The sequence below is a fragment of the Toxorhynchites rutilus genome, chromosome 2 (genome assembly GCF_029784135.1).
Source record: "Toxorhynchites rutilus septentrionalis strain SRP chromosome 2, ASM2978413v1, whole genome shotgun sequence".
NCBI classification, from domain to species: Eukaryota; Metazoa; Arthropoda; class Insecta; order Diptera; family Culicidae; genus Toxorhynchites; species Toxorhynchites rutilus.
In genome coordinates, this window is record NC_073745.1 from 298,999,060 (window position 1) to 299,023,276 (window position 24,217).

General features: G+C 38.3%; 2 protein-coding genes across 10 annotated transcripts in view; one reads left to right on the top strand and one right to left on the bottom strand.

Moving 5' to 3' along the window:
- The window catches only part of LOC129764655 (multiple C2 and transmembrane domain-containing protein), a 207,601-nt gene that overhangs the window by 172,096 nt on the left and 11,288 nt on the right, over positions 1-24,217 (top strand). For all 9 annotated transcript variants that reach the window (XM_055763957.1, XM_055763955.1, XM_055763956.1 and 6 more), the window contains exons 11-15: positions 8,476-8,654; positions 8,729-8,848; positions 8,941-9,040; positions 9,103-9,209; positions 23,942-24,149. In XM_055763957.1, the coding sequence (XP_055619932.1) occupies positions 8,476-8,654; positions 8,729-8,848; positions 8,941-9,040; positions 9,103-9,209; positions 23,942-24,149 (714 nt within the window). The remainder of the gene's footprint in view (positions 1-8,475; positions 8,655-8,728; positions 8,849-8,940; positions 9,041-9,102; positions 9,210-23,941; positions 24,150-24,217) is intronic.
- On the bottom strand, positions 7,224-8,090 carry LOC129764656 (general odorant-binding protein 56a-like). Its single transcript, XM_055763962.1, has one exon. It carries the CDS (start codon positions 8,002-8,004, stop codon positions 7,603-7,605), a length of 402 nt encoding a protein of 133 aa, XP_055619937.1. The 5' UTR covers positions 8,005-8,090; the 3' UTR covers positions 7,224-7,602.

Consider the following 24,217-nt stretch of genomic DNA (forward strand, 5'->3'; position numbering starts at 1 on the left):
CTTCAATCCATACTGCACCCAATGTCCTATCTTTCGAATCGTTCCCATTGCTTTTAAACGATCGGATATGGTTTGCTGAGCTACTCCAAATGAATCTGCAAGTTCTTGTTGCGTTTTTGACGGACACCATACACTTCCACCAAAATGCGATGACTTTCCGCAGCTTTTGACGTAGAACTTCGTCTTTCATTAAGGGTGCCAAATCAGAAAACAGGTCACGTTTTTATGAAATAAAGTTAACGTTAATAACTATTTTTGCCGCGAACGGATTTTGGCGATTTACATACCAGAACAATTAGAAATTCCCTAAGATTTGTGTGATATGCTATACATTATAATCCCATAGACTGTATATGGTTTTAGTTAATGAAAATTGGTAGCATTCCCATTTCCTCATACATTTGTTCTGTCCGTTTGTGTGCATTCCCGAACAGAGCTGTCAATATCGAGCAACTTATCGACGAGCAACGCATTTGCGCTAATCTTGATCATAATGAAGCAATGCTACTCTTTTCGAGGTTGTTGAGATTAACAGATAGAGTTTATTTCGTTTATTTAGTCACCAAGAAAGTAAATGTCGCTCTGAAATGTTGTATGTGATTTGGTTTCGCTTGCCAGTAGCAATGCTTTCTCCACTAAGGATGACAGCTGCGCTTATCTCGAGCATGTATTGTTCTGCGAGCACAAGAATGAATCATCAAACAATAATCGTCAAATGATTCTACAATAAAAAACATTTCAAGGGGGATACATTTCAAACTGGTAGAATGGTTATTTCTAAATTTTCGTAACAATATAAAATAATATGCGCAGTTATAAACAAGCGACTTGAATCAAACTACAGCGTAGCTCTACGTCAATAATGCGGTCGTGTCTTGAACACAACCTCCTATAATTTTTTTCTTCATATTGGAGTAATGAAGTAACACTCTCCGCAAAAACACTCTCGTTGGTACGAACTTTGGCATATTCGAAGTGGCAAAAAACTATGTTTTGAAAAAGATGTGCGGATGTTGCATGATAAAGTTTGATCACAATCTTCCGCATAATAAATTCTCTACGTGTATATTGATATACTCAGATGCTTCCTTCGGTAAAGGTCAAATTTGTCGATGAAATAAAAAATATAACATTCTTATCTTTAAAGATAGAGGTAAACATAGTTCGACAATGTTGTAGTTCCAGTTATTTGAGACATGTTTGTAGAACAAAGTTTTTTTTTCTATCTCTTGAAATAACCGATATAGCACCTTTTTTCTAAGTTGCGTTAGGGTCACCATGAAAAAAACGGTTTTTAAACTCTAACTTTTATATTTCAAATTCTACGTACAAACTGTCTTCGAAAGATTTTTAGAACATACTAATACAAACATTTTGCGATGCAGTACTTGTCAATATCTCAACTTCACTCAAAGTTATTGATATTTATTCCCAAAAAATACGCTCTCTTCAATTGCTTGTCATTCTTTCTGGGGCAAACATAAAAAGTGTTTGTTGACGGAATTTGAAAGAACAAATTTCACTTTATATAATACAGCGCTTGTTCACTTACTGGGCTGCCTTTCAATCGGGCGCTCGCTAAATGGGCTGTACCCAGTTAAAAATCAGTTAAACGTCAAATATAACATAAACAACAACCTTGGTGCGGGGTACTCCAATGCATCACAGATCTATAATTATCAATGCACTGAAAGAAATAATTAGTACATATTTATATAACAAATTTCATTCTGACTAGTACCAATTCGATACTCATTTTCTACCGCACTAACTATTCGTACATTCTACGTGAGTAAATGGTAATACAACTGTCAACATTTATAGAAGAATATCGGCTCAATATTGATCCAGCTTTCAGGACTTTGGACCAACGTACAATTTATCAATATAAGGTTGCTTTTGTATTGTTATTGTATGTTCAGTTCTTGAAATAATGACAAAAAAGGTTATGTTTTGTTCATCTATTTCCATCAAATAAAATTTCAACATACAAAATGTAATCGATTAATTTGAGAAGCAGAAAATCGGAACTTGGTGCCAATTAACTGTGTGGCGATGGTCCGAGACTTTTCGAACTTGGGCACTTGTTTATTCTGGCACAATTTGCAGATGGGTTCACTTCCACGCTCGAAGTATTTTTCTGCTGAATGATTGGCGAGTTGGTGCTGGTAGTTTGTTTCCGGCGCCGTCTAGAGTGTTTGATTAGCACAAGATTTGGAAGAATTTCGCTGGCACAATATTTGTGTAATAGATGAAGTGGACCTGCTAATGACTTATTGAAGAACCCAGCAAACATTATATCGTATAACCAGCGTATATACATCATCATTTATCCAATATTTTGGGTGGTATATGATGCACCTAACTGACATATACCTACTTGTCAGACAACAACAAACACAAATACATATACAAATAAATAAATACTAGAATGAACTGTAAAGTTTAAACCCTCTTAAAGCCAAAAAGAAGAAGAAGAATAAATCAATATTGGCATAGAAAAAAATCAAATGGCGAATATAATGGGGATATAAACGATGTATCAGGACGTTGTAAAAGTTTTTACTCTGTGTTTGATGGTTCCGTACGAACGAGAGCATGATGGTTGCATCCAATGTGGTCACGGATGTTGGAAGCAAGGCGGAGCACAGTATTGCAGCCTGCGTAAGAGGGGCATACGATAACGCGCATGGTACGGTACCAAGTGGCCTACGTGAGAGAGGTACGATAGCACGCATAAATGCTGCATGCGATGCGCTACCGAATGGTGGAACGCAAGACGGAACACAGTATCGTAAGCCTGCAGGACAGTCTCGTGTGTACGATAGGTCACCGTATATAACGATATACGATGATTTTTACACTGATATGCGATTTAACTCGACGATGCCCTATAAACTGAATAGAATGTGTGTATATAATACTGCATATCGCAATACTATGATGATCGTTATCCCGATATACGACTCCATCAAGGATATAGGAAATCGTGTTTAGGCATTGTATACGATTTCGGATATACACGATGCATCCATTGATTGATATTTTATACGATTGCTATTTGATACGAATTTGTATGCGACCTAGCCTATGCAAAAGTTATACGATTTAACTTTAATGCATTAATATGTTGCGAATTACAAACTGCATCAACCTGATATGCATAAACGATTCCGTATAGATCGATTTTACGATAGTGTATAGCATCAAACTGATGTTTGCCGAATTTAGACTTAACCTTTAGTGATAAATAAAATAGTGGTGTTTGCATTTTATACGATATTAAATGTAAACAATATATCCTTTGATGGACATTGTATATGATTTTTAATCGATCTCACTTTATGCATATAAACTTCTAATATGCCAATTTAAACGATTTAATGTATGCTGTGGTATGTAAAATGAATGTCAGATTCAATGGGCATCCCAACCAGAGGTTAGTCTATTTTACTCGATAGCATACGAGTTAATACTTCCTTACGGAGTTCGGTTAAAAAAATACTTTTGGCACCAATGTGCCTTCATTCACTTTCACTAAATAACTAAACATGGAATCTTAAAGGGTGTGTCACATCAAATTGCATCACGGAAAAAACGCTGTAGAAATTCGCCCAGTAGACCGATCCTTTTGAAAATTTCAGACAGTAAAATAAAAACTATTAAACAACTTTTGGCATTTTCTTTTTATTCATACTTCGAGCCCAAGCCCGTATGCTCGCACCTTCCTCTTTACCCCGTCCATAAGGTTCTGTACAACATCAGGTTGTAGTTTTTTTTGAACAGAAATCCATTTTCTCTTGAAGTCCGCCTCCGATTTGACAACTTTAGGGTTCTTCCGGAGGGCCTGCTTCATAATCGCCCAATATTTCTCTATTGGGCGAAGCTCCGGCGCGTTGGGCGGGTTCATTTCTTTGGCACGAAGGTGACCCCGTTGGCTTCGTACCACTCCAACACGTCCTTTGAATAGTGGCACGAAGCGAGATCCGGCCAGAAGATGGTCGGGCCCTCGTGCTGCTTCAATGGTGGTAGTAAGCGCTTCTGTAGGCACTTTCGTCGCGGTTAGGAGCCTTCTGAACCTTGTATGTACGCAGGCCCTCCCGCTGCTTGGTCCGCTGGACGAATGAACTTGACAAATTCAGCTTATTAGCGACATCCCGGACCGAACTTCTCGGATCACGTCTAAACTGCTTAACTACGCGCTTGTGATCTTTTTCACTGACGGAGCATCCATTTTTGCCGTTCTTCACCTTCCGGTCGATGGTTAGGTTCTCGAAGTATCGTTTTAGTACTCTGCTGACCGTGGATTGGACAATTCCCAGCATCTTACCGATGTCCCGATGTGACAACTCCGGATTCTCGAAATGAGTGCACAGGATTAATTCACGACGCTCTTTTTTGTTCGACGACATTTTTCCAAATTTACGAAAAATTGACAATGAAGCATGGCCAACGTGATCTATACACTCTTATCTGATTATAAGCGAAAGCTGAAGATATAATTCCTAAAAATTAAATTTCTACAGCGTTTTTTCCGTGATGCAATTTGATGTGACACACCCTTTAGGATTCATCTATATATAATCTTTCTGTGTCCTGATTCTGAATGTACCTTATCGCTAAATTCTGCGAAGTGGGAAATAATTGTTTATTTTGATCTTGGATCGTGGGATTGTTTATAATCTTCGAATTCCGGATCGTATGATGTGTGATGGCTGAGTAGTCCGATGTCTGGCGTTTGTTGATAAGTTATTGCTTCGCGGGTGGTCCGTTGCTGGCCGGATGATTGGTGACTTAACTTACGTAAACTTGAATGTGTCATATCTGAAGACTGTGATGAGAGAGGCGCGCATTGAATATTTTCATTGCATTAGGCAATACGGAGGTAACAGTTTTGATATAATTGTAACATGTGCATTTTCACCGGGAAAATGTAGCCGATAGTCAGCTTTCGAATCATGGTGCTGCTTGACATATATGTTTAACTATTTCTTCTTCTAGACTAAATCAATAATTAACACGGTAGACAATAGGCCGTATGAATAAAAACAAAATTCACCTTTACTTTACTTCATTCGAGCAGTCGAGCAGTGAGATTAAGTTTTTACTACGTTTGGTATGAATAAAAGAAACAACAAAGTATTTACTTTTCGAAAATGGATGTTTAGCTGATTTCGTATGAATAAAACAGCATTCATCAAGTATTTACTTCGTTATTATCAAGTATGCTCATGAGCATACTTTGGATCTGAAAACACTATCATTCGTTTTGATGTCATATCCGATTTATGTTTAATGCTGCTATCTTGCGCTTGAAGTTAAACAAGTTAACGATCCGCATTGATGGCATTGAGCTTCGTTTACTAGTTTAGGGGAGCGTAAAAAAATTGATTGATTTTCAGGCGGAATGAACACGTTTTTAAAATTTAAATTATGAATGAAAAATAACCTTCCCGTACCAATTTGGCATTCTGTTTAAATGAAAAACACTTTTGTTTGCAGGTGGTGAAAAAATCTTGTACGATATTGTTTTTGAAGACAACTTTATATTATAATGAAAAGTTTCAGTAATGATGTTGGAAATGTATAGACAAAGGGTTAAATAAAAGTCGGAAAAAAGTGTTTTAAGTGATTAAATAACATGATGTGAATATATTCATTCAAATTTTAACATTTGAAAACTGGTTTCGTGTCTTCTAATATGATAGGTATTACACTAACGAGAAAGGGACCCAAAGTATGGTCCCTAATTGAAAGTCGCCACTATTTCTTTTTCATCGCGAATTCACGCTTTGTCCAAAAAAAAAACGTTTTGAAACGAAACCTAAACAATCAGTTGTTAGATGTTTGACAAAGTAAAAACTATGTTCGAATTCGAAAATCAAATTAGTAAAGTAAACTTTTATTCATACGGATTTTTGCAGGTGGTGAAAAAATCTTGTACGATATTGTTTTTGAAGACAACTTTATATTATAATGAAAAGTTTCAGTAATGATGTTGGAAATGTATAGACAAAGGGTTAAATAAAAGTCGGAAAAAAGTGTTTTAAGTGATTAAATAACATGATGTGAATATATTCATTCAAATTTTAACATTTGAAAACTGGTTTCGTGTCTTCTAATATGATAGGTATTACACTAACGAGAAAGGGACCCAAAGTATGGTCCCTAATTGAAAGTCGCCACTATTTCTTTTTCATCGCGAATTCACGCTTTGTCCAAAAAAAAAACGTTTTGAAACGAAACCTAAACAATCAGTTGTTAGGTGTTTGACAAAGTAAAAACTATGTTCGAATTCGAAAATCAAATTAGTAAAGTAAACTTTTATTCATACGGATTCAAGTAAATACTAGGAAAGTTTACTTTACTTGGAAACGAGCAGAATAAGTAAATACTTTTTTTTATTCATACGACCTAATCACTAGATTGGTTGCACTTTTCAAAAAGTTCGTTATATTTACTAATCATTTCTTTCAGTGTAGCTTTTATTTTGCGCTTTCATATTTTCAAATTAATATTTTTTGAGTGCATCATCGGCGTTCCCCTCGATGGTTTTTGACGTTTGAAAAGTCAGCCCGGTTAACGAGGGGAATTCTATAACTGGGCTGCACCATCCGCCCAGTTAGCGGACAACCGCTGTATGTGATTTTCGGAGATATGTTATTTTTTGTATTTAAGTAAATTAAAATTGAAATCATGAGTTTTTAGGTGAAAACCCCATGAATAACTTTGGGTAGGATTAAGATATTTACAAATTCTGCATCGCAGAACATTTGTAATGATAAGCTCTAAAAGTCGTACGAAGACAATTTTGATGTAGAATTTTAAATATGAAAGTTAGAGTAAAAAAACCGTTTTGTTCATGGTTGCAGAGAGCGTATTTTCTGGGAAGAAATATCAATAACTTTTAGTGGAGTTGAGATATTGACAAGTTCTGCATCGCAAAATGTTTGTATTAGTATGTTCTAAAAATCTTTCGAAGACAGTTTGTATGTAGAATTTGAAATATAAAAGTTAGAGTATAAAAACCGTGTTTTTATGGTGACTCTAACGCTACTTAGAAAAAAGGTGCTATATCGGTTATTTCAAGAGATAGAAAAAAAAACTTCTAAACTTCTGTTCTACAAATATGTCACAAATAACTGGGACTACAACATTGTCGAACTATGTTCACCTCTATCTAGAAAGATAAGAAAGTTATATTTTTTATTTCATCGACAATTTTGGTCACCCTATTTTTGATAACATGAAAATTAGCGCTCTATCATATGTAATAACTTTGTCGAAGACAGTTTTTGTCTAGAGAATAACCGTCGAGCTCTAAATGCTAATTTCCACTTGAATGCATCTCCTGGACCATTGTGCATTGTTCTGTAGGGAAATCGATTAGCTCCTTTGAATAAGCCAATAACTTAACTAAACAATCGGAAAAGGATTAAATAAATAAATATAATTTGAAAAAAAAAACCTTTTTCGTAATATTTATGGGCGCACTCTGTACTTTGGAAACGGAAATGAAAGTCATTTTTTCCCGCTGTGTTCATTTATTGGTCATTGTCCGTTATTCGTATCATTTTTCGATCTTCGTCATCAAATCCCACCTCACATCAAACTGGCCCGGTTATCGATGTAGCACTGAGCCAGCCGGAACGAACGCTCGCACCCATTCGCTCCGTTGTTATTCCTGCACCTTTGCACCAACTCCTCGGCCGTTGCCCGATCGTAATGCGTGCTCAGCCTCTCAACCAGATGATCCTCCTGGATGTTACCATTGGAATCAACGAACCCTGCACCCTGGAAGAAACAGTGCACAAAGCACTGGGTGTTCGAGTCCGCATTCGAGGTGTCACCGTTGCGGAGACGTTGAACCTGTTCCTCCGTGGCGCCGGTTTCCTTCATGCACTTTGCGGCCATCTGACGGGCCGCCTCCCGTTGCTCCTCGCTGATTGCCAGTGCGCCTCCCGCAATCAGTGCCACTGAAAGGATCGTCACGAAACACTTCATCTCGGCTTGGTTGGTTGGTTGACTGGTGAATGGTAGTTCACTTGGGGACGACTCAGTTGACTGATAGTTTGTGAACTCCCATAAACGTGCTTTTATAGCACCATGTATCGTTTAATAATAATTACCAACAGACTGTAAGTAGTTGGCGATAATTAATGGCCTATTGTTTAGAGGGAGTCTCAATCAAACTTATCATTTGATTGACAACGGAAGGTTAGTTATCAAGCCGACGCGTTCCGGTTTAAAAAAATGTTCTCTATTTAATATAGTTGATATTTAATATATCTCTATATTAAATATCAACTAATAACTATAAACAATAAAATCGATGCTTTCTAATGTAAATCTAAATCATGATGTCTGTCTCAATCGCCCACCCAATTAGAACAACTCACCCATTCACCATCTACTGATGTTGGAATGCACACTATTTACATTGCACTATTTATATTCTCGCTTTCATCCGTATAGATTCTGCTGGAAATGACGGTGATATGGAACAAACTGCGGGCGGCACTTCGAGTGCTCGAGCCAAAGGAGGAGAAACTGGTGCAGCAGGAGGCGAAATTCAAACGGCAGCTTTTCCTGCGGAACGTTACTAGACTGAAAGCGGTTATAATGTACTTTATAGAAATGGGACAATTTATTCAGTGAGTACACATTCATTGTCATCGTCATCATCACGATTTGCGTTCAATCACATTTCGGTTACGTTTTCCTCCAGGAGTTGCTTCGAGTGGGAATCTCCGGTGCGGTCGTTCATAGCACTAGTTTTGTGGATTTGCGGATGCATTTGGTTTGACATTTCCACTATCCCGGCGGCAGCCCTTTTGTATCTGCTGAAGTGAGATTTCGTCCGGAACTAATAAATTAATTATTCACGAGACGGGACTAACTAATAAAACTTCTGTTTTCCTTCCCATTCGTTCACCGCAGAAACTGGTTGATACGGTGGCTGACAGGATCATCCTCACCATCGACTGCGGATGAGTACGACGTGGCGAGTGACGATGAGGACGAGGAGGACAAGGAAAAGGTGAATTCGGTTGGTATCTTATCAAAAATTGAAGCTCCCAACAGTGGGCGTTTTATTTTTAGGAGGAGAAAAAAACGATAAAGGAAAGACTGCAAGCGATACAAGAGGTTTCACAGAGCGTACAGAACACGATTGGCTTCCTCGCCTCGCTAGGCGAAAGCGTCAAAAAGTGAGTTTTTTTCTGTTGATAGTTTGTCGGTATCCACATTTTTGAAATTCCCAACGAGATTCCTTGTGGTGAAAACATTTTTGCATTAACTCTCATCTCATCATCGTATGCAGCCCAATTATCTGTATCGACAAGATGATTTTGACGTAGGATCACATCTTCGGGAATATATTGAGGGTACAAATTGGAAAACTAGTTCGAGTCACGAAATCTGTTCAATTTTGAACGCTCATTGAGTTACCAAGTTTTTTTTGATGGATTAACGAAATTGTTGCATCAATGTTGCATATAATCTATCTGGATACTCCTACACAATATATTTTCAATAGTTAATATCAATAGCAAACACAATTCTTCAACATTTTTCTCAATTTATCGACATCGATTTTGGTTTTATTCTCCCCAAAGTTGTCGTCAGGGTTACCACACATACAGAATATTCAGTATTTTACAGATTTTTCGCCAAATTTCAGATACTGAATCTGTATATTCATTCATAGATACCTTTTTTCCCTTTATTTATTTTATTAGGCTCAAGTGGATAAAGAGCCACCATCAAGCAATACATTTTAAAACTATTGGAACATATATTAAATACATAATCATCAACTTTAGTCTAATTAGCTAAAACTACAGTGCAATATAAAAAAAATATATAATTTATTCCTTCGTTGCTTCGTCGGTATTATCCTTGTCTGGTGGTGGGTCGTAACAACTACATCGCCAGTTGATGTAGCAATGGTAGCCTTTGGTAGTGAGTGCCTCCTTGTTATGTTAATAGCTCCTGTAATGATCTTATCTCAACGGGTACTAAGTTCTGCTTGTGTAATAGGAAAGGAAGGAAGAATGGACAGTGGGAGTAGGAGAATCATAACGACCTAAATAATAGCTTCTTAGGAAGATATATATGGGTAACATAAAATTAGGGTCGCAAGTAGCTAAGGTATCGCGAACTGGAATGCGTGAGTGTACTCCTTGAGCCTCTAAATCGGCAACCAGTTTGATTCTTTCATTGCAAAACTCATTACATGACCAAACAACGTGCTCGATGTCATGATATCCTTGACCACAATTGTTAGCAGCAAGTCTTATGCGAAAGAGATGCGCATTTAGCGCGAAATGATTGGACATCAATCTGGACATAGTTCTAATATAATTTCTGTCAATATCTAACCCTTTAAACCAGGCCTTCGTTGAAACTTTGGGGGTAATAGAGTATAGCCATCTTCCAAGCACATCTCTGTTCCATTGGTTTTGCCAACTGGTGAGTGACTGCTGTCGGGAAATGGAGAAGAATTCCCGATACGCTATTTGTCTTTCAAAAACTGTGCCCTGCATACTACCCGTCTTTGCGAGTGTATCCGCTTTCTCATTACCAGGAATAGAGCAATGGGAAGGAATCCAAATGAAAGTGATTCGAATACTTTTATCAACAAGAAAATTCAATGCATTCCTAATTTCGATAAGAAAATATGATGCTTTCGTCTGTTGTTTCAAGGACTGAATGGCTTGTATACTGCTAAGCCTATCCGAGAAAATAAAATAATGATCAGGTGGTAAGGATTCAATGGTCTTAATTGCATGATATACAGTAAACATTCACTAACTGGGCGAAAAGGGAGGACCAGTTATCGACATTTGCGTTTTAACTGGTCCGGCATGTTATGTGTCAAATAAAATCGAGGGGAACTTCAATGAACTGTTTGATTCGCGTTGATCATGAAATTGGATAAACATAAAGATTCCAATGGAAGTTTCGCATTGAGTGTGACAACTGATATAAAATATAATTTGAGGAAATAATTTTTCTGTAATTTAATCAATGTTTTTGTCATGCGAAAATAATATAAATTTTCATAACAATTCAAATTACATTCGAATGCCCCTCACAGCAAATTTTCCATTTGAATGTGGCGTCGATTGTTTACAAAATTCTGCCTTCTAACTGGTCCAAGGACCAGTTAACGTTCGCCCAGTTAAAACGCAGACCAGTTAAACCAGGACCAGTTAGCGAACGATTACTGTATTGCAGCCAGTTCGGCAACATACACTGAACAAGGGTCTTCAAGTTTATGGAAGATAGTGTGATGTTCATTAAACATGTCAAAACCAGTGGATCCGCTGATTCTTGAACCATCAGTGAATAACATTCTTGAAGAATTGATATGGTTATATTTTAAACGATGCGATAGAACAGTTCCCAAAACCGAACCTGCAATGGTAAAACACCTGTTTGGACTTCAAGGCTCATGTTGTGTGTTGATTGCATGCACCCTAGGGCTAAACGCAAGCAACGATACTGTATCCTCTTCAGTTTAATGACGTGGGTTTTGTGTAGAGGGTGAATGTGATCCTCTTATTACATCCAATGTATTTCGCTTGCAATGGTTTGTCTTCCCTTTTAAACATACCGTGCCTATGCGACGCATCCCTGCCGCCCATATTTCACCCGCTTTGCGGTTGGCTCCAACCCTGCATCGCCCAACCCAACCATGCAGCACGGGCTCTTGGCCTTGGGTATTCTGCCAGCGGTGAGGGCAAGACGTGTCCTCTGCGGCCAAAGCATAAAGCTTCTCCGAAATGGCTGGTCTATTTTGGTGGCTAAAATCTCACATTGGCGATCCTGCCAGGAGCTGGAATTTTCTGGCAATATAACTACTTGTGTTCGTCGCAGCTAATTAACCGTTTTGCTGATTATTTTAGTGTGGTGTGGAGTGAAATTGCAAAAAAAATATCGAAGAAAAATAAATACGTGGAAGTGAGAAAAACATGGCTGTCGTCCCATCATTGTGATTTTTGTGTTATCGCCGGTAGCTAGAAAGATGGTTGAACACGAGTGTTTTCTTTTCTCACATTTCGTTAGTTTGTTGAAAGAGGAGAAAATGTGTAGTGATGTACGTTTTATGCTTGAAATGTATAGTGATGTACATTGTTGATAGAACGGATCGGAATCGTATTCATTAAAAGTGCCATTGTGATTTTTGTGTTATCGCTGGTAGCTAGAAAGATGGTTGAACACGAGTATTTTTCTCACATTTCGTTTTTTTTTTTTTTGTTGAATGAGGGGAAAATGTGTAGTGATGTGCATTTTTTCTTGAAATGTTTAATGATGTACATTGTTGATGGAACGGATCGTAATCGTGTTCATCAAAAGCGGATCGCGACGACCGCGCTTGGTGCTATTAAAAGCGGATCGTGACGACCGCGCTTGGTATTATTGAAAGCGGATCGAGACGACCGCGCCTAGTGTTATAAAATAACACTAGGCGCGATAGGTATAATAAAAAGCGGATCGTGACGACCGCGCTAGGTGTTATTCAAAGCGAATCGTAACGACCGCGCTTGGTGCTATTAAAAGCGGATCGTGACGACCGCGCTTGGTATTATTGAAAGCGGATCGAGACGACCGTGCCGCGCTAGATTCAATTAAAAGCGGATCGCGACGACCGCGCTTGGTATTATTAAAAGCGGATCGTGACAACCGCGCTAGGTATAATTAAGAGCGGATCGTGACGACCGCGCTAGGTGTTATTCAAAGCGGATCGCGACGACCGCGTTTGGTGTTATTAAAAGCGGATCGTGACGACCGCAGTATTTATAGCGGATCGAGACGACCGCAGAGTTTGTAACGGATCGAGACGACCGTGCTTTGAATATTTGTAGTGGATCGAGACAACCGCAGTTTGTAACGTTTGTAACGGATCGTGACGACCGTGCTTTGATAATTTGTAGCGGATTGAGACGACCGCGCTTTGAGTGTTTTAAGTGGATCGAGACGACTGCGTTTTTATTAGCGAACCGCGATGGTTAGAACGAATCATAGCGGATTCAGACGACTGCGTTTGATAGATGTGGTAATCATAAGCGATGGTGGATCGGGATCACCACGTGAAAAACGTAATGGATTTTGGAAATATTTTGAGAGAGCGAGTTTGGTTAACCAGTATGACGAAAAATGCGGAGAAATAGATGAAGTCTTTAATTTTTGCACAATCACCAGAGAACTGCATAAACCGGTGAAAAAAAATCATAATCACAGTGTCTGTAAATGAATAAACTACCGGGAGGAATTGAACGCAAAGGCTCGAGCAGGCGCAAGGCAGGGAGCTCGTCGTCGTTTTAAATATCGTTTTAAATTAGGAGAGACAGTCGTTGTTGAACGTCAGACTTGTGCAAAAGGGGAATAACTATTCTACCCTCGTAAGTATACCGTGACGGAAGAACGGAATGACATGGCATACATATCTGATCATGTAATCGACAACATAAATGGTTCATATCCCTGAGTTTCGGTTTTTTTTCGGAAGAGCGGTGATGTGTAGAGGGTGAATGTGATCCTCTTATTACATCCAATGTATTTCGCTTGCAATGCGTTGTCTTCCCTTTTAAACATACCGTGCCTATGCGACGCATCCCTGCCGCCCATATTTCACCCGCTTTGCGGTTGGCTCCAACCCTGCATCGCCCAACCCAACCACGCAGCACGGACTCTTGGCCTTGGGTATTCTGCCAGCGGTGAGGGCAAGACGTGTGCTCTGCGGCCAAAGCATAAAGCATCTCCGAAATAGCTGGTTTATTTTGGTGGCTAAAATCTCACAGGTTTTAGCAGCAGAACGGAACCAAAACGAACCATACTCCATGACTGACAGTATTGTAGTTTTGTACAACCTTATTAGGTTTCTGGATGAGCACCCCACTATGTTCCAGTAACTGTCCGGAGAAAATTTGTTCTCTTTTGACATTTTTTATTAAGATACGCAATATGTTTTCGCCATGTACATTTGGAATCAGACCAAACTCCAAGATTGAGATTGATTGAGATTGAAGCTTGTGGATTGAACGATAGTTTTGTTGAACAATTGAAGCTGAAGTTCGGGAGGTTGGTGCTTCCTAGAAACTACAATCATTTCTGTTTTCTCAGTTACACAGAAATTCAATACCTAGCTTCACAGCCCGTATAGATAAATTATTTAAGGAAATTTGCAGCGGTCTTTGCAAATCAATAGTTCTAGTACCTGATATGGATACATCATCTATCATCTGCTAGTTGCTTCAAAGTACATCCGTCTGCAAGATGATAATCTATATCATTAATAAAGAAATTATACAGAAGAGGACTTAAGCAAGAATCTTGAGGGAGTAGCTAGTCCTAGAAACGGCACAATTTCCACAAAAAAAGTGCATGACCTTTTCGGCTAACAGATTGAACAAAAAGTTGTTTAAAATTGATGAAAATTCATGGTTGTGAAGTTTATCGGATAAAATTCTTACAGATACTGAGTAAAACGCCCTTTTAATGTCTTAGAAAACAGAAACCATCGGTTTTTTACTACCAAAGGTCGTCTGAATTTCGGAAGCAAGTATCGCGAGACAATCATTTGTCCCTATGCCCTTGCGGAAACCGAACTGCGTATCTGATAAAAAGTTATTCTCTTCAACCCATTCGTCTAAACGTCGGAGTATCATTTTTTCCAATAACTTACGGATGCAAGATAGCATGGCTATTGGTCTGTATGAGCTGCCCACCGGCTTATTCGGTTTTTGAATGGCTATTACTCTCACTTTTCTCCACTCGATAGGGACAATATTTTGCTCAATAAACTTATTGAATAACCTTAATAAACGTTTCTTAGCGACGTTTGGAAGGTTCTTCAAAGTATTAAATTTGATTCCATCGGAACCAGGAGCTGAATTATTGCACGAAAGAAGTGCAAGTGAGAATTCAGTCATTGAAAACAATAGCTCGTTATTACTATTGGAAGACGATGTATTACGAGATATGTCTTCTGCAGGGACAAAATCTCGACATACTTTTTTGGCAAAATCCATCGGTCGGAAAACTCTTTGTTTTCGTTTGTATGGTTTTTGTTTCGCAAACACCTGGCTGTGTTCCATAGGGTACTCATAGATGTTTCCCTTGACAAACCATTGACATATCGTCACCAGTAACTGCGTTTTTTCGCTCCAATAAGATTTTTGAATTTGGTCTCCAAAAGTTCATACTTATCAAAATTTTCCATTGAGCCATTTTTGCGAAAATTTTTGAAAGCAGCAGATTTGCTCTCTGATATAATACCAGCAAATTTCTCCCAGTCAATATTATGGGTAAGATCGTATACAACTTCGACCAATTTCTGTGGGCACATCTCATTAGCAATAGAAACAAGGATTGGTAAGTGATCGCTACCGTGAGGATCTTAGATTACTTCCCACATACAATCTAACGACAAAGCGGACGAACAGAGTGACAAGTCCAGTGTGCTTTCTCTTGCAGGTACTCTAGTAGCTTCGCCAGTGTTCAAAATTGACAAATTGAAATAATCGCATAGCACGTAGATGATTCAGGAACGGTTATCATTATAGAGTGCCCCCCAGGCCACACCATGTGAATTGAAATCACCCAAGATTAACTTGGGTTCAGGTAAAATCATCGAGTTAGTTGCGTGAAATTCTAACTCTGGGAGGAATATACACAGAAGCAATGATCAGGTCTTTTCCCCTTATTGTTGTTTGACAAGCGACTGCCTCGATTCCTAGAAGCGATGGTAATGGTATTTTATAGAAGGAATGGCATTTTTGATCCCCAAAAAAAGGCAACCGTGTGAGTCTCAACGGATAATGTTGAAATCATGAAAATTCAAATCCTCATCAGTGGTAAGCCATGTTTCACAAATAGCAAATACGTCAGAATTTATATTGTTGACTAAAACTTTGAACGATTCGATTTTGGGTTTGATACTTCCGCAGTTCCATTGAACTTATAGAACAATTAGGCATCGAGAGAGAAAACGGTTGCAAGGAGGGGCCATTTTTCTGTCAAGAATGCAAACAGTGCAGGAACCAAACTAAGGATAATACTTCTAAGGGGCTCGGGAATGCTTAGAGCAGGGGTTTTCAGACTTTTTTTATGGCAGAGCACTTTTTATAGCAAAAACATTTGACGGAGCATCTGCATTTTTACATCAATAAAACAAAATTTATTTGCTCTGACATTACCAAACTGGAAACAACTCTATTTCGGATACGCGTCTCAGTTACACGACATCTGACCCGGAGTAAACAAAATAAATTACAATATGCCCAGTGAAATTAAATTTAAAAATTGTTTGTTCAAGGTAGGTTTTCAAGTGGGAGCTCTTGCTATAACTTCTCGGAGCTCAAATTTCCCGCGGAGCACCATTTGAAAACCTCTGGCTTAGAACATCTAGAATGTGACTCGCAGTACTTGGAAAGGAAAATAACCCAGCTTTGGAAGACCCGGACCAGGAGGTGTTTCCTTTGGAGTTTTATCATTTCCAGAGGATTTCTCAATTAGTTTAACATTTTCTTGCTTCTTACGATGAGTCGGAGGTGTAAGAGGAGCGGAAATATTTCTTTTTCTTGAGCCTCCCGGTATTGACATGAATGCTTCTTCAATGGAAGTAAAATTTTCACAATCATCGGTTGGCAGAATTACATAAGAGTTCTCTTGTGCTCCAGGATTAGGGATCTCTTTTGCAACAACCCTTTTGAGCATTTCAGCAACAATATGTCAAGAATACTTAGTTGTCTTGGATCGTTGTTTGAGAGAGTTCTTAACTTTTGCCTCCCGCGATTCAAACGCTGGACACGCAGAAAGATCGTGAACTTCTCCTTTGCAAAAAAAGCAGTTATCGGCATCTTCAGAGCATGATTTATCCTCATGCATCCCCCCACATTTTGCACAACGTATCTTGTTGCTGCAGTGGGAGTCTGTATGTCCCAATTGCTTACATTCCATACAACTCATCACTTTAGATAGGTAAAGGCGCACCGGAAGTAAAACATTTTTAATTTCCACGAATTGTGGAAGAACTTTTCCGGGAAAGGTTACTCGAAACGAACCTGTTTCGAAGTACTGATTTCCTATTTTCGGAATGAGATACCGAATGCAATTGCTTACAAGCGAGTATCTTCAGAGTATCAATGTTGGCATCCTTGAATCGACCATTTCCTTTGTGTAATATTTCATCACACGTTAGACTAGGGTCGGTGATGACACCATCGATTTCAACGTCTTTTGAAGGAGTATAAACAAAATATTCCTCCGTAAAAAGTTTGCATTGGGTAATCTCAGTGGCTTGCTTGCGGTCTTTGACAACCACGCGAAGCTTGCTCTGTCTAATTAGCTTCATCGAATCGACCGAGCTACAATTCTTGTTGAGTTCTCTGGCTATTGTCAAAATTCACAGAGCTTTCTGACGGGGACGAAAAAAAAAACATGGTAAGGTCCATCGGCATCTTCAGGGTAGGACTTAATCCGAGGAGCTATTTTTAATGGTGATCGGGGTTCCCGGCACCGGGATAATTGGATCATTATTAGGAATGGGAGGGGCAGAGGGACAGTGGTGTTTAGTAACATCCACTTCCATTGTGAAGGCAAGAAATAAATTTCTTGTTAATGAGGACGATAACAACAGGAAGGGAAAGCAAAAAAAGGGTAGCAAAAAGCAGAACTTAGCCTACCTGTTTCCAAAGAGTAACTCCAACAAGCTGGGTAGCTGACTGCAAGCCAGTAACGATGTTAGTCCAGGTAGTGGATGGATGCCTTGTTTAGATCCTGAGTGCTGGCGAGTATGTACAGTGATGCTTCTGAATCCGGACTCTTTTTTATCCGGACACTTTTTCATTACATTCAATATCATGCCTAAACCATGACATTTTTTGCATGTTGAATTAATGTGACTGATAGTTACTATTGTGTCAATTTAGTTTAGTGTCAAACAGAGTATCTAGCTGTTAACAAAAAAAATTTAAAAAATCAAAAATCAATGTGAATTTCACGAACCCATGTCCGGAATGAAAAGCACATTTAGAAAATGCTTTTAAATCCGGACGGTCAAAAGTTGACGATTAAATTTCTCATTGAAGGAGTTGCATAAGGGTATGTTAGAAGACTCAGTATGGAGTATGGAGTGTGGAGTGAAGATTTTCGACCCGGGAAACCCCAAAACTCTTCGATATACAGCACGAGATCGATTATATGACCCGTTTGTATGTACGTGGGTAACTTTGTAACTTTGTCTGTAGTGCTGTCCCACATTAATAGATATCTAACTCCCTTCCTTTTGGAACACATCTTTATCTCTGCAGTCATTATAAGAGTGCATATTTCATGATCTTGAAAATCCAAGATGGCGGCCGCTACAAAATAGCGGATATCATATTTTCTCTAAACCCCATCAGTATGGGTATCAAACGAAAGAGCTTGACTAGTAGAACACAGTTATTTATGAAAAATTCAAATCCAAAATGGCCGCCAGCACAAAATGGCGCCATATATATTTTTTTCCAAACCTTATCAATATGGGTATCAAATGAAAGGGCTTGATAAGTAGAATAAAATTTTTGATGAAAAATGTAAATCTAAGATGGCGGTTGCTACAAAATGGTGGATTACATATTTTCTCATAACCCCACTGATTATATTCTACTAGCCAAGTCTTTTCAATTGATACTCATATTTATCAACTGAAAGGACTTGGCTAGTAGAACATAATTATTAATGAAAAATGTAAATCCAAGACGGCGGCCGCTACAAAATGATGGATAGCATATTTTCTCAGAACTCCATCAATATGGGTATCAAACGAAAGAGATTGACTAGTAGAACACAGTTGTTCATGAAAAATGGAAATCCAAAATGGCCCCGCCACCAAAAAATGTTTTGAATTTTGTTTTTAAACTGCATCAATATGTGTATCAAATGAAGGGGTTGACTATTTGAACACAAATTCAAAATGAGCCACGTCAGATTTCCATTTTCTACAGATAGATATTTCATCACATGTCCCTCGATTTTATTTAAGTCTTATCAATGCCCTAGATTAATGGAGAAAGGGGTGTGGTAACTACTAACTGCTACTTGCCTTATTATTTTCTAACTTTTAGTACATCATCTGTATCATTATTATGTTTTATCACAATGAAACCGTTGAACTTAAAAAGTGTTTTTACTTATTTATTTTTTTAGTTCTTAGTACATTATCTGTATCATTAGTATATTTCTCTACAATAAAACCGTTTAACAATTTCTATAAAATGTTGGATTTGCATTTTTCGTAAATAACCGTGTTCTACTAGTCGATCTCTTTCGTTTGATACTTATATTGATAGGGCCTTTCATTTTGAAAAAAAATATGACGCCATCTTGTAGTGGCGGCCATTTTGGATTTCCATTTTTCATGAATAACTGTCTACTAGTCAATCCTTTTCATTTGAAACCATTATTGATACGGTTTGGAGAAAATATGTATCCACCATTTTGTACCGGCTGCCATCTTGTATTAACATTTTCCTTCAAAAGCTATGTTCTACTAGCCAAGCCGTTTCGTTTGATACCCATATTGATAGGATTTTGAAAAAATAGATATATGGCGCCATCTTGTAGTGGTCATCTTACAATCAATACAATAAAAAATTGAATTAATAAAAAAAAAATTGTACCAAACGGGTTTCCATTTAGTCCCGCTACTTTTGACGCACCCGTTAATAAGTTCTACAAGAATTAATAAATAATTTCTCTCGAAGACTTGCAAAGAAAACAAGTGTCCGGATTTAAAAACAAAAGTGTCCGGATTTCAAAGCATGATTAAAAAAGTGTCCGGATTTAAAATCACGACACGATGAAAGAAATTTCAAATTTTGTACAAATATAACATGATTTTGTGGAATTCTGTGATTCATAACTTAGATGAAGGCCTTCTGATTCTATAGGAACGCTAATTTTTCATGCTAAGATATTTCAATATTTTTTAGTAGTTGAAGTTATATTCGTAAGCGCTTAAGCGTCCGGATTTCGAAGCATTACTATATACCTGTAAAACACAATTTTTTAAAACTAGGTAGCAAAAAAATAACAAAAAAAAAAGACGGGTGGGTATGTCGGGGACATAACCGGAGTGACGTAGGACTATACAAAGGGGACAGCTTTTGTTAAATATATATTTTAAATATATTGTTTTATTTTGTTCTCCTACGTGAATACCTACCTATCTACCTGAAAAATGAATTAGTTTACTGTTTACTCTTTATGAACATGTTGGTGGTTCTGAAAAGAACCTTTGGTGTTGTGTTTTGTTTTTATGATGTGATGCGATGCGATGTTAAACGATGCCATACAACCACACTGGCTTGAAAGAAAATGAGATTTTTTTTGGGGTCCGCGCGTTTTGTACTCTAGCGGTACACACTCACAGGATAGAGACCAATCGACAGACTCAGCCAAAGGGGCGAGTCCAACGAGACAAACGAATGAGCGTTAAAAGGAAGCGATGGCAAAAAAATATATTCATTACGATTTGTTCGCTCGTTGCATTAACATGCAGTTGTTTCTAACAAACACGAAGGCACCGAAGACTAGTGGAATAGTGGAAAAGCCGCCAAAAAGTTCGGCACGGCGTAGAAGAATATTTCGGAAACCGACAAGAAGAAGGAGAAGGAATCATATGCTATCTACATCATAAGGTGCTGAATCAGGATCATTCCGACACCGGTTTCTCATCAAAGACGATGAGCGTCAATGCATCTTTGAGCGTATCGTAGCAGAAGCTCCGCGTCTGATCCACTACAATAAGCGGTCAACCATTACGGCGTGGGAAATTCAGATCGCAATCAGTCTGTTGCTGCCCGGTGAACTTACATGCGGTTTCCGAAGGTACCAAAGCGGTGACGAAGTATACCTGCTCCAAGTAAAGAGCGTTTTCCGACTGCTGATCCGGAAGCAAACCCTAAAAAGGGTCCTTTTCAGGACCACAAAATCATCTTTAATCTAAAGAGTTTATTGTTTTGTTATCACTCGATATCCCCATCTTGTTCGGCTAAACCTTCCTGTTTAGCGATTGCGTTTGCCACTCGCCACAGCTTTCACAGTTAGAAAATTACTTCCCATCCAGATTGTGACATGTTGTACAGTAAATTACACTTAATGCGACGTGCCGAAGCACCACTCAGTGTCGCATTGGAAGCGATTTTAACCTGTAATTGAACATCTGCGATGACAGTGTCGACTTTCAATGTGGGATCATAATTTGGATCCCGATTTTTATGTTTACAAAAATGTCCAACCAAATATGTTGCATTACATGTCCGTCCAATTAGCTAAATGTTGAAATAAATGTAAATTACTGTACTTTCAATCTGGAGGCAATTTAAGAATTAGTGAAAATAGAATAATTGCGAAAGTCCACAACCATCAATAAACTCAGAACAACTGACAAATTCACATACTCATAATATCCTGGCAAACAAATTATGAAAAAATCAATTTGTGTTTTATTATTATTTTGGATATTATTTTAGAATGCATGTTATACAACTGTATTTCGTGAACTCTTTTTTTGAAAGGTTTAATGGCCCTGATAAGCGCCGTGTTTTATAGAATAGTTCCAATTTAGAAAACTCAATACTCGTGGTTTTGAAAAAAACCATTTCGAACGCCCTCGATGCCGCCTTGTGCTGGATTTGCCACCAAAGTAGTTTGAATAAAGAACTTCTTCTGCTACCTGCTGCCGTTTTGTGATTGCGTTTGCCACTCGCCACTCGCTGCAACTGCCTGTTGTCTTGATGTCCACCGAACCGATTGTGGTCTGTTCTGAATGCGGGTTTTCTTATCGTCCGCGGTTTTTCTTAGCGATCCTCCTTTGCTCCTTTGCCATGTCCAGACATGGCTGCTTGTGTTGGTTTGTTGATGTGATGTGATGCGAAACGATGTGGTGTATGGTTTGGATTAGAGATGTGCCATCCGCTCATGAGCTGTTCCGAAGAATCGACTCTTTGAAGTGAGTTGACGCGGAACAGCTCGCAAAAAAAATCAAACAGCTCTTCAGCTCACTTTGATGATGATGAAGGAGAGAAAAAAGCTGTAGAATTGAAGAGAGTGTGTGAGCTGTAAGATTCAAATGAACTGACCGTCTCTCGCTCTTCGTGTTAAGACATCAGTTTAGTTTCATTTGTCCCTCGTCTTTTCAACTGTTATATTCACGTTGACGGCATTGAGCTTTGTTTACCAGTTTAGGGGGCGCCAAAAATAATAATTGGCTCTCAGGCAGAATGAACACGTTTTTAAAATTCAAATTATTAATGAAAATTAACTTCTGTGTATCAAATGAGTATTCTATTTCAATGGAAAAACACTTTGTTTGCAGGCGGTGCAAAAATCTCATAAGATTTTTTTTTTTTGAAGAAAACTTTCTATTGTAATGTAAAGCCTCAGTAAAAATGTCGGAAATGTTGTACTCGCCGAGTCTGTTGTAAATAATAGTCTGGAATACGTGTTTGAAGTAATTAATAATATGGTGTGAAAAATTTCATTTGAATTTTAACATTTTCAAACTGGCTTCGTGGCTATCGAGTTTGGGACCCAAATTGAAAGTCGGCACTGACAACTGAGCTGAAGAGCTGTTCATAAAGAACAGCTCATTTAGATGAGCTGATATGATCAGAGCTGTTCATCATGATGAGCTGATTTGCACACCTCTAGTTTGGATGAGAATGATCGTTACGGCATCGGAGCGGGGATTTTTAAGCTGACTGGCTGACTCGAGAATTACGCATGTGTGAGACTGCGACCAATGTTTCGTTCATTTTTTTTCTTTTTCCTTTCCAATCGTGCTTCATTCTATTTCGCTGCTGCTCTGGTTGCCCGTTTTGGTCGGTACGATTTGAGGAGCACAAAATGGACCAATCAAAAATGGGCACATAGTGTATTTGGACAATTCATGATATTTCACAATTATTCAATTGTTTATCTCACGAAAAATGAAATGTTATTCATTATGATAGATGCGTAGATATATTTCCTATCAATTGATGCAAACACCTTTGCGATCTATTGAGAAATGCCCAAGTTATAAGCGTTCCAAATCTTGCATTTTTTCCTACTTGTTCAGTGCCTAGATTTTCATTTCACCCCCTATATCTTCCAGTTAGACGTAGTCCTACGTCAAAAATTGATACTTCCTCTCCACTCTGGAGCGAAACAAAAACGCATCCTTCTCCGATCAGATCAGGGAAGGAACTGCGAATCAAATTGGAATTATTCAATACTGTTCAATAACGATTAATATATTGATATTTCAAATTATTCAGTTATGAAAAACTTTAAAGAATTTGGGTGTATTTTGTATATGTATGAAAAAAAACTGTATATGAGAAGAACAAACAAATTTCAGAGAATTGGTAAGCAAAAGATTCGATTTATCGTAAATCAAATTATTCCTTCGCAACAAAAGAAGTTATCAATTTTGAAGTGATTTCATAAAAATGTCACATGTATTCAGAATTGACATTGTCATAGAAGTAAAAGAGGTACTACTATTTCAAAATACATTTTAGAATAAACTCAAAAGCAGGGAGTCAAGGATTATTTCAAGCAAGCCAACAATATCGACTGTAAAACCAAACCACTTCGGAATAATACATGATCGGTGAAACAACATGAATCATTCCGCCAACAAACCACAACTCGTTGTATTTTTCTAACATTCCCTCGTCAGACTTCGAAATTTTGTGATCGGTGATACACGGCTTGGTTGAACACCTCCACGCTAATTTCGAAGAAAAGCAAAACAGGGTAAATTCAAAGTGTTTGTTTTGTTTGTTTTTTTCTTATTTTCGCGAAATAAAACATTTATCTCAATTGAGTATGGGTCTTTCAAATGAAAGTTGATTGTAATCACACAAAAAATATATTCTATTTGTTCTGTCCCTAACAGCACGTTCAACTTCGCCGTTCCCGAGCTGACCTGGCTGACGGCTTTCCTGCTACTGATCGCGTGCTTGGTGCTGCACTACATACCAATCCGGGTGCTACTACTCCTGTGGGGTTTGGTGAAATTCAGTCGCCGGCTCATCCGACCACACACCGTTCCTAACAACGAAGTGCTCGATCTGCTGTCGCGTATTCCCGATGATGAGGAAATTGTATGATACGATAAGCACCACTGAAAAACATTACGAATCTATGAGGCTAACATGCACATTCATTTCTA